This window comes from Ammodytes marinus (assembly GCF_949987685.1).
Source record: "Ammodytes marinus genome assembly, chromosome: 12".
Taxonomy (NCBI): domain Eukaryota; kingdom Metazoa; phylum Chordata; class Actinopteri; order Uranoscopiformes; family Ammodytidae; genus Ammodytes; species Ammodytes marinus.
In genome coordinates, this window is record NC_137216.1 from 17,716,610 (window position 1) to 17,727,896 (window position 11,287).

At 40.6% G+C, this 11,287-nt stretch overlaps 1 protein-coding gene across 1 annotated transcript in view; it reads left to right on the forward strand.

Moving 5' to 3' along the window:
- The window catches only part of rapgef4a (Rap guanine nucleotide exchange factor 4a), a gene marked incomplete at both ends in the record, with an annotated part of 32,217 nt that extends 22,393 nt beyond the window's left edge, over window positions 1–9,824 (forward strand). Inside the window, 22 exons of the mRNA XM_080037492.1 lie at window positions 147–333; window positions 1,877–1,961; window positions 2,326–2,386; window positions 2,490–2,566; window positions 2,666–2,812; window positions 3,042–3,157; window positions 3,967–4,052; window positions 4,461–4,539; window positions 4,667–4,817; window positions 5,378–5,466; window positions 5,597–5,627; window positions 5,720–5,798; window positions 6,526–6,672; window positions 7,591–7,688; window positions 8,198–8,323; window positions 8,486–8,664; window positions 8,779–8,869; window positions 8,948–8,998; window positions 9,185–9,272; window positions 9,391–9,455; window positions 9,533–9,587; window positions 9,697–9,824. Of these exons, the coding sequence (XP_079893618.1) occupies window positions 147–333; window positions 1,877–1,961; window positions 2,326–2,386; window positions 2,490–2,566; window positions 2,666–2,812; window positions 3,042–3,157; window positions 3,967–4,052; window positions 4,461–4,539; window positions 4,667–4,817; window positions 5,378–5,466; window positions 5,597–5,627; window positions 5,720–5,798; window positions 6,526–6,672; window positions 7,591–7,688; window positions 8,198–8,323; window positions 8,486–8,664; window positions 8,779–8,869; window positions 8,948–8,998; window positions 9,185–9,272; window positions 9,391–9,455; window positions 9,533–9,587; window positions 9,697–9,824 (2,216 nt within the window). The remainder of the gene's footprint in view (window positions 1–146; window positions 334–1,876; window positions 1,962–2,325; window positions 2,387–2,489; window positions 2,567–2,665; window positions 2,813–3,041; window positions 3,158–3,966; window positions 4,053–4,460; window positions 4,540–4,666; window positions 4,818–5,377; window positions 5,467–5,596; window positions 5,628–5,719; window positions 5,799–6,525; window positions 6,673–7,590; window positions 7,689–8,197; window positions 8,324–8,485; window positions 8,665–8,778; window positions 8,870–8,947; window positions 8,999–9,184; window positions 9,273–9,390; window positions 9,456–9,532; window positions 9,588–9,696) is intronic.
- Between the last annotated feature and the right edge of the window lie 1,463 nt (window positions 9,825–11,287).

The window sequence follows — 11,287 nt, forward strand, 5'->3', positions numbered from 1 at the left end:
TGTGTGTGTGTGTGTGTGTGTGTGTGTGTGTGTGTGTGTGTGTGTGTGTCTGTGTCTGTGTGTGTGTGTGTAAAGTCTGTATGAATGCATGGTGAAGTAGAGAGATGTTTAAGGTTAAAGCCTGTGCTGTCTGTTTTGTGTCGCAGTGGAACAGGAGTTGAGCTTCCAGGACAAATACCTTTTCTACCGTTTCCTTGATGATGAGCAAGGTGATGACGCTCCTCTACCCAGCGAGCAGGAGAGGAAGGAGAGCCAGGAAGAGCTGCAAGACACCCTGCTGCTACTGTCACAGATCGGACCAGACGCACACATGAGGATGATCCTGACGAGACAGTAAGACAGTAATGCAATGGATGAACATAGGTTTACAACTGCATCTAACTTCTGTAATACATGGGCGATGTTACAGAGACAAACATCTACAGAATATTACTAATCTGGTTATTTTGTTAGGGAAAACTTTTTTTTCAAAGCTGATGGTGTGGCCTCCTTAAAAGGTTTATTAAACACTAGTATATTTTGGAAGTATTGATTGTAAATGCAATCGAAGATGGTAGAAAACATGTTGAAAAGGTGGGAAGGATTTCTTGACACTGAAGGCTGGAGAGAAGTCTGTATTCAATAATGAGGACGGTCCAATGGGGAGTTTTCAATACGGGCTGTTTTGTTTTATTTTGTACCCTTCTTTTTGTGTACGAGGAAGCAAGCTCAAGCAACTTATTATTATTGTCATTTAATTATCTTATTATTATTTAATATACAATATATTTTTTTTTTCCTATATTTACTTAAAGCGGCTACGAGTAACATTTAAATATCTTTTAAACAGCCTCATGTTTCCTCTGATAATCATAAATTACCTTTAACAGCAAACGAGACCATCAGTGCAAAGAAAGACGTTTTTAAATAGTTTTTATTACTGCTTTTGGTCTGGTCGCACACCCAGTCCGATTTTCGGTTCGTTTGTGCAGGCTCTATGGTCACATATCCATATTGGTCGCAGATTTCAGTGTGGCGCAGCAACGTGAATTGAGAAGCCTATCCCTCCAGGTGAGGGAAGGGGAGCGGGAGCCTTGTTTGAGACAGTTATTTGTCGTCATAATAACTGATAACGGGGCTGAACCATCAAAGAAAAAATGCAATGAAGAAAAGCTAAAAGGGAGAGCTACGGGCGGGACCAGGGCGTTGCCAAGCAACGTGTATACAATTTCACGAGAGCGAAACTAGACTGCAGTGTTTACTCCTAAATGAATGAGCGGTTGGTACTAACACAAAGTTTGCTTTGCTTCACCATCATCAGATAACCATTATCTGAAATAGTCATTATTTACAACAACATAAACACATTACCTCATCGTGATCCATACTAACTGCCGTCTCTCGTTCATTCGCTTTCGGTGAGGAGTCGGACACGTAATCTTTCAGCTCCGTGAGAGAGAGAGTAGTTAGGTGACACTGCTGCATCATTGCAATCAGGTGTGTGTGGCAGTGACTGGCATTAGTTGATGCAGTGTCAAAACCACTCTCACAGAGCCGAAAAGAGTCCTCACACTTTCAACACACGGACATGCACTATATTGCGCCCTTCTCAGTTCACACTCGCGCGCCAGGAAACAGCTTTGCGACAGCGGGTGTCGTAAAAATACTACCGCTTTTGTCCAAAGGGGACGCCAACGTGCCATGTTACTCGTAGTGGCTTTAATTTCTGGATGTTTTGTTTTGCTGTCTGAATGTTTTTGTGTTGGTATATATAACTTTTCTTGTGGAAATAAAAAAAAAGACAATAAAGCAATAATCCCTAAAGCCAAGTCAAAAAAGGGAATCATGATGAAGATATTGGTGTTATGACTTCATTTACATCTTTCCTGTTTTCCAGCCCATCCGAAAGAACAGCAGATGATTTGGAGATCATTTACGAAGAGCTGCTCCACATAAAGGCATTGTCTCACTTATCCACCACTGTGAGTACAGGTTTCTCTGTCTAATGTGGTCATACAAAGCCTGTTGACACCTTGCAGTGAAGTGAAGTTGTGATAGTGAATTATGTTTATATAATAAATGTACTGCAAGGACAATCTTCAATTTGCATTGCCGCTGGGATTGATTCAAATTGAAAAACAAGTTAAGAGAAAAGTGCTGGAAGGTGTTTTTTTTTATATGAACACATTCAGTTTTAGGAAAATTGGTTTCCACACCAGCGGGGTATTGACTAGCAGGAAAGTTAAACGTTGCACAGTTGCACTCCCTGTTCTACGAGTAATTAAAAGAAACTTGTGTTGATGTCGATCTTCCTGAGTTCTAAATGTGCCCCCGCTGCTTTGACAGGTAAAGAGAGAACTGGCAGGAGTGCTGATCTTCGAGTCCCATGCAAAGGCAGGAACCGTGTGTAAGTAATGCAAGGAAATGAGTGATGTGACCCTGATGGTCTTTCCTTAAAAAAGAACTGTATGGGACTATAAAGTTTTATTTTTTTGTTTTTTCTCTCTCAGTGTTCAATCAAGGGGAGGAGGGCACTTCATGGTACATTATTCTAAAGGGATCCGTCAATGTTGTCATATACGGAAAAGTAAGGATTTCTCCAGACCAAAACAAAGATTACGTAGCTCCTACCAGAGCATGCATTCATTGGTCAGTAACTCATCTGCACGCTGTGTTGTTGTTGCAGGGTGTTGTTTGCACTCTGCATGAAGGAGACGACTTTGGGAAGCTTGCCCTTGTTAACGATGCTCCCCGCGCCGCCTCCATTGTCCTGCGAGAGGACAACTGTCACTTCCTGAGAGTGGACAAGGAGGACTTCAACAGGATTTTGAGGGTGTGTAACTGTTTAACAACAAGCAAAAAATGTTAAACAAAATAAATCACTTTTGCCCTCTGTTGGCAACACCTCAGCAATGCAGCCATAAAAAGTTATTATTCAGTGTGTCCTACAGGCCTCATGGCTTAATCCTGATACATTTTAAATATGTTGACATGGTCTTCGAAAAAGCACAAGTAATGTGTTTATATGCTGTGTGTGTGTTTGTTTGTTTGTTTGTTTGAAGGACGTGGAGGCCAACACAGTGCGTTTGAAGGAGCACGGGCAGGATGTCTTGGTGTTAGAAAAGAGTATCACCGGCAGTCGAACCTCAAGCCACGGAGCCTCGTCTTCACATTACAAGTAAGAAAACAAAACACAATTGTGTTAGTACATTCAACTGTGGACTCACTGACACATTTTTGGTCATTTTATATCAGTATTAATGTGGGATTGCCTTAGAATCAACCACAGTGCCCCAATGTTTATCATAATGAAGGAAAATGTCAGTGAAATAATGTGGCTATTTTGCCTGTTTTTTACTATTTTGTATGTTATTAACTGGGAGTATATTCATCCTGTTGAGAGGAAAAATAAAGAATATCGCCATCTTCTATCCTAAAAAACATTGAACCTGCCTGGTGAATACTGGACTATTTGAGTCAGTTTGACCAGCAGATGAAAAAAATGCTTCTCCACGACAATCCTGTGCACTGCGGCCAACCAGTGTTATCTCAATAGAGTCCTCTGTCACTGCGACACACGGCTGCTGTAATATAGAGAGACACATTAATGGTAATGATGGCCTAGCGCCTAGGGGAAAAAGAAAGGGCCTGGCAAGTCACAATTACTTGTTCGGGGTCACCCTCTAATCAACTCCGCTCCTCACACATGAGAGTGTCAAGACTGCGGCTAGTGCATTTTGCTCTTGTGATGCTGGTGGCTTTGCTCCTCTGACAGCTCTAACACCAGTCTCCACCTAAATGTTCCACCAGGGCCAAGAACTCTATGATTGTAAACAGGATTATTATCAAATGAAGCAATCACAGACACACGTTGGAGTTCAGCGCAAATCATGTGGAGGGCCATAGCCCCCTGTCATTAAGCATCGAGAGCCAGTGTTTCTTGATTAGTGAAGGGTGTGTTTTTTTTTGTATTCTGTGTTGCTCCAGATACAAGGTAATGTCGGGAACTCCGGAAAAGATTTTGGAGCACCTCCTCGAAATGATGCGATTGGATTCTCAGTTCTCCGAGTCAGGTACTGTAAACTGCTCGGCAAAGAAGCAGCATTCGACACGTCTGATAAGCACCCTCTAGTACAGTCTATTAATGCAATGATGGTTTACTGTGAAGGGATTGTTTGTCCCCCTGTGTGGTATATTTCAATTGTCATCCTCCCTTCTCTGTGGCTCAGTGTTTCTCCCCTCTGTCCTCTGTCCTGTGCCTGCTGCTCTGCACCGACCTGTTTGTTCTCATCTATAATAAGCCACACATCACAGAGCTGATCTAATTACTATCGCTTCTGTGGATACATATGCTTTTCATTTAAATGACAGACACAGGGCCGTGTGGATCAAGGACCCATGGGCGCTGGACACTCTTTAGATCTTCACTTACATGTGCCTGACAAGAATCTTTTCTCTTTTTTTCTTTTTCTGTCACACAGACTCAGCATTAGAGGACTTTGTGCTCATGCACTGTGTCTTCATTCCAAACAGTCAACTATGTCCGGTTTTGATGGCCCAATATCCTTTGCAACACTGAGTTGCCCTAATGTGGTTTAAGTTTTCCTTCCCATCCCTGTAAAATTGAACTGTGAAATAAGTACCCACTCTGCTAAACTTGTTGTGTCCATCTTTAACTGCCATGCACCTACCATGCCCAGGCCTCGCAGGGCTCAGAACAGGAGAAGCTGGACTACACACTAAACAACAAGCGAAGGGTGATCCGCCAGGTGCTCCACTGGACTGCAGTGCACGGAGATCACCTGCAGGAGGAGGACATCTCTGTGGCCTTCCTGGAGGTCAGACTATGGACATTAGTAACAACATAACCAATATAACGACCTACTGATATAGGAACACTATAAATATACAATAATAATGTAGTGTATTAATCCATGCAAAGTCAGTGTTTTTCTAATAGATCTTTTATTTCAAATTTGTTTTTCAGTCAGAGAGTGAGTGATAAGTAAAAACATTGACTCTGAATTTATTTTTTTATTCATTTATTTTCGCTGACTCATGTCATGAAAATAACAAGCTGTTGGTTTGAGGATTCAGAATGACATTTTTACAACATGATCTGAATTATGCACAGTTGATTTTTGATCTAGTTTACAATTATTGGATGCACTGAGCATTTTGGACAGGTGTTGGATATTAACTGCATTTACGTACATGATATGACTCCAGATAGTGAATGAATTTGTGGGGCCTGATACATCAGTGATTATTCACTGGGGTAAATACCAGCTGGATACATTTTTTCTCCGATCAGCTACTTGAGTGAATTTTGAGTACAATTTTGTCTTGGATATTTCTTTTGAAACTCATTTTTAATACAGAGCTTGTGTTCGTGTAGGAATTTCTCTTGGCAGTATCTAATGATGCCAAGGCGTTTCCAGCCCTCAGGGATCAACTAACAGACCTGGAGAGGATTGTAAAGCGAAAGTAAGTTTTTTTTTAAAAAGAAGCAATGCCCTGGTGATCACGTTGTCTTTGGGGGGTTTTATCGGAAGATGAACAAACATACATAACTTTAGATTAATCACGGCTTATATATTTTTTTTTCATGTTTCAGCACTGAAGATGCCAGAGTCTCAAAGAAAAAGGTAAGACACCGAGCCGATTTTCCCCTTCAAATCGAAGACTGTGTGTGGACTTTGTTGTTTTTGGTGCCTATATCTGTGAAACTTTGTTGCAGCACAAAGTCCTACTGCGGCAGTTCAGTATGGGAGATGAGAAGCTGCAGAAGCGTCAGCCCATCAAGAGTAATGACGAAAGTGAGTACAGTGTTCACATGTTTGGGTCCGTTTTGGATGCAAGGTTTGTCCCAGACTAATGATTACATACACATGTTGATGCAACAACACTGCTGTTACAATATATCTGCTATTTGAAACTTTTATTTAGGAATATCTTTATATTCATCATGTCTGCATTAGACACACACTCCCATTTAAGGGTTGTAGTGTTTTGGTTCATTTTAAAGTGTCAGCAGACACTGGCAGTGATGTGTACTGTTAGTTCCCTGGTTATAGACACTCAGTAAGGAATTTCATGTAAGATTTTTTGTGTGTGTGTGAAATATATTAACTGAATATCAATGAGTCTATAATCTACCTACAGATGAAATACACAAGTGATACATTAGTTATGTATGTATTTATTGACTGCTACCTACAGTGCTTCTGCACGTTAAACCACAAACCCAGTACTTTGGCTAGTAGGGACTCCTTTGTTTAACTTGGAGGAAGAGGATATGAGTCATTTGCTTTCTTAACCTATATGCCAATCAGAAACAACATGACATATCTGTACTCAGCATCGTTTGGCATCTGGTGAATCTAAAACTTTTTTTGGCTCGAGAATGATCAAAACAAAGCAACGTCGTGTGTTGTTTTATTCAGGTCAAAAAACTGTCTCTAACTTTCCGGTATACTGCTTCACCGCTCCTTCGCTCCTTGCTGCTGCTGACGGTCTCATATCTGTTGTGATTCATGCCTCCAGTTCTGCTCAAAGTCTACTGCTGTGACCACACCTACACAACAATCCGTGTCCTCGTGGCCGCCTCAGTCAGGGAGGTCATCGGTGCTGTGGCCGACAAGCTGGGGTCGGCGGAGGATCTGCTCCTGGTCAACCTCAGTTCGGCAGGAGGTGAGAGCGGGCAGCAGCCACATGTTAATCAAACCATTGGACGCGGCACAAGGGCCAGAGACACAACAGGGCGCTACACTAATTAATCCCCCCCTTCTGATTTAGTGTGAAAAAAAAAACTAGCTGCCTTTCTGCGTGGTGAGTTTGCTGACTGTTAGTGGTTGCTGCAGTAGATGCTACAGAATGGCCTTTTAAAGCTATAGTGCGTGACCTGCACTTTACTTATCAAAGGTCAGTAAACTTATTCAACACTCTTGGATTTGAGACAATTATCATGGAGCTCATATAATGTATGTATCTCTAACCCAGTGAACTTTGGCCCACAAGCTTCCACATGCATGTAATGTAGCACGTAAGAGCTCTTGAAGGGAAGATGCAATGCGATAATATAATTAAGTGTTAATACCATCCTCATCCCTCAGTGTTATTAGAACCGCAAAGAGTTTAACAGTAGGCTATTCTGTTTAACCTGTGAAGTCACAACTCACTTTGTATCAATGAAAACAAACACATTTATATGGATTTAATTGTTCTTTACCTAAAAATACCTATACAGAGGTGCTTTGAGCAGCAAACATCAGCATGCAAACTTGATGACTATGCTAGCAGTTAAAATGTTTACCATGTTCCACCATCTTTGTTCAGTTAAGGCTGATGAGAATATCATTAGATATACAAGTACACAGTTGAAGCTGAAAATAATGGCCTGACGATGACGTAAGAAGAAAAGTTAGTGGATCACAAAATCTCTTACAATTCATCCTGAGAGGAACCTGAAAGGTGTGTGTACAAAATATCATGGTAATCCATCGGATAGCTTTTACACTTAAGAGAACAGCATTGTTGGTGTGCAACATTTTCCATACGAAATGATAAAATCTCTTTAAGCACTTGTGTTTGAATGTTTTTGTTCTACAGAGAAAGTCATCTTCAAGCCCAACGATTTTTCAGTGTTCTCCGCGCTCAGCGTAAATGGAAGGCTCTTTGTGTGCCGGAGGGATCAGCTGGAGTCCCTGGTGAGTTCATCTCTCCCAGGAAACACACATCACATTCATATCAAATCAAATCATTTTGATTTGTAAAGCCCAATATCAAAAATAGACATTTTCCTCAGTGGGCTTTGCATTCCATATAGTATGACACCCTGCCCTTAGACCCTTAGCTCAGCTGAGAAAAAAAACTCCCAGAAAAATCCTTTATCGGGATTAAAACATTGGAAAACCTCAGGGAGAGTTAGGGATCCCTCTCCTAGGATGGACATCCTGCAATAGATGTCATTAGTAGAGAAAATCACAAAGGGGTCGAATCATTGACCAGATATACAGTATCATATAAAAGAGGGTTCACTGAAACCCAACCTAATGCATGTGCAGAATGTATTATATTTCTATGTGTTCAGTACCTAGTTCAACTGGCTTGTTTTTGCCTCAGAGAAATATATGCCTCTGTTGGTCTTTGCAAAACAAGAAACTTATTATTATCCGATGAACAAAAATGAATGGCTTCTTTGTTTCTTGTTTTTTAGACCCCTTTACCTGAGCAGGAGGGTCCCTCTTCTGGGTTAATGGCCAGCTTTGAGTTAATGAGCTCCAAGGATGTTGCGTACCACATGACTTCCTATGACTGGGAGCTTTTCCACTGTGTCCATGAGGTAGGACTGTGAGACCATTATATTATGTCTCCAATAACATTAAGAGGAACACCTGTTTGAATGTTATAATGTAAATTAAGTTCAATTGGATTTGATCTACTTCTACCTGATCCACTGTTTTGTCCACAAGAAGATAAGTTGTCTGTCTCATTGCTGTGTCAGCTCGAACTCATGTACCACACATTTGGGAGGCAAAACTTCAAGAAAACCACGGTGAACCTGGACCTGTTCCTGCGCAGGTTCAATGAAATCCAGTTCTGGGTGATCACAGAGGTGTGTCTCTGTTCTCAGCTGAGCAAGAGGGTGCAACTTCTCAAGAAGTTCATCAAGATCGCCGCCCAGTAAGTGTACCCCGTCTAAGCATCTCTATCTTCTCTGTTTTCTTTGACACAGTTTGAATTTTTTTTTGTTTATTCGCTTCTCTAACTTACCTTGTTTGTGTTGTTATGTCTTAGCTGTAAGGAGTACAGGAATTTGAACGCCTTCTTTGCTGTCATAATGGGCCTGAGTAACCCAGCAGTCTGCAGATTGAGCCAGACCTGGGAGGTGGGTAGCTACTGTGTGCCATTAAAATAGTATCACCCTAAATTCCAGTTTAACCTTCAGCATCATCTGTTTTCACAGAAACTTCCCAGCAAGTTCAAGAAGTTTTACGGAGAATTTGAAAACTTGATGGTGAGTAAAAAAGACACATGTTGGGCCTTCAAAGCGTTGCTTGTCTTTGACTGGATGTGTTTTCTGTCTGAGCGTGTGCAGAATTGAAAGGTGTGGGTTTAGCAGCATCATTCTATGTTGGGGAGTGTGATGGATCTGTTTAACACAGTGACGGCAGATCTCAGAACAGTGTGACTGTTTCCACAGGACCCGTCCAGGAACCACAGGGCGTACCGATTGACAGTCGCCAAGCTGGAGCCTCCCATCATTCCCTTCATGCCGCTACTGATCAAAGGTCAGTCTCTTTGCTTTCTTTTTTTGAACTGTAGGCTACATGGTAGTTGTTCTGTTCAACAACTTTACCCCCTTCATTTACACTCTTACTTTACTTACCATACTTCTTTTTTTTACAGACATGACATTCACTCATGAGGGCAACAAGACATTTATCGACAATTTGGTCAATTTTGAGAAAATGGTGAGACTCTAAAGTTACAGATGATTGTTGGTGTGAATGTTATTTCTGTTGCTGATCAAAGCCCTTTTGTCTTTCAGCGGATGATAGCTAACACAGTGAAGATACTGAGATACTGCAGGAGCCAACCATTCAGTAAGTTTGCATCATACAAAGTTTGGATTTCTAGTGGTAGAAATTGGTGGGTGAAGTATCAAAATTGTTTGATTACAAAAGCCACAAACATTTTGACTGATATTTCCAGGTCCGGATTCACCGCTGGCCAGCAAGAACCACCCGGAGATTCGGACGTACGTACGGCAGCTCAACGTGATCGATAACCAAAGGAAGCTAACTCAGCTCTCTCATGAACTTGAGCCGCGCAGGTCATGAAAACACGCGGGGGCAGAAATGTTACACTCTGATGCTGCTTGACTAAACGGCATGTGCTCTCATTGGGATGAATTGATTCCAATAAAGGCAATCACATGGAGGACCATAATAACACTGCTGCCTGACCTGTCAAAACCTTTTTATTACTGTCAGTTGTGATTTTTTCAACAACAGTAATTGTTGGTGGGTGAAGTACCTCTCATATCAATGTGCCGCCTGCAGACGTCGCCACCAATCTCCAAAGACAAAACAAAACACAAGCAACAGTTGAAGTCATTCATGGGCTCAACATTTCAGACGTGTAAACACACCATGTGACGCTTTAAAAATGTAGAGTGTTCATATTTCTAATATTCAGTTGTTTCGTATATTTTGTATCAAACAGTATATTTATACATATTTAAGTTTGTGAGGGGGAATCGTATGTGTCGTAAAATGTGCAAGATATTTATTTTGACCTCGGCATGCAAAGAATTCTTATGACTATTTGACTCTTTATTCACGTCAGTGCATTTTTCTTTTGAAGTCTGAGATACAGTAAATGTCTATAAAACCTTTTGTGTGCTGAAAGTATTAAATATTTTAGATCAATTTGTGAATAGTGTTGTAATTGTTTCATTAATACTTTGTGGACAATCATAGCATGTTGAATTTTTGAAATGTTGCTTTAAGATTTCTTATACAATAAAATAGACTTTTACAATCAGTATATCGGAGCATTAAATGTTTAGTAATTTCCAGGAACACGTGGGGTAATATTTAGGGTTGGCAGACCCTAAAAATTGTCCGAAAGTTAGTTTGAAATACAAGGTCAATTGTTGCATTCTACCCAACTTGGGATAGCCTATTAATCTGTGATAATAAAAAAGAAGAAGTAAGACATTATGTTGCTTATATCTCGAACTGATGAAGTGAAGACATATCCTTTGGATTCTCTATTAACTTCATAGCAATATGTAAAAAATAAAAAGGTGAACTTACATATGGAATAGCTGTTCTCTTGGTTACCGTTACATATTGTGTCTGACTCTTAACATTATTATTGATTGCATTGATGTGATAGCATCTGTTATAGTTTAATTTGTAACGCAGACTTGAAAAATCTAATGCAACGCGTTACAACAGCTCATCCATAAACTCTACCTGTAAAGAGATTACTGTTCAGCTCATCCATAAACTCTACCTGTAAAGAGATTACTGTTCAGTTTGATACACTGTCAAAGAGGTATTCATGTAACTATATGTTGTTGTGCTGTACAGTGTCAACAGTAACTGAATCTTATTATCTTATACAATGTAGAATTTGAATTGAAATGTATAGGTGCATGTAGGATATTAAAGTGACCATGACCAGGGCAAAATATTTGCACCAAAAAGATTTATTGCAATTCAAGGACAGTAGGAAAACGTTTAAAGTGCTTATACAACTTTTGAGTTGGAACCTCGACCTCGACCACACGTTC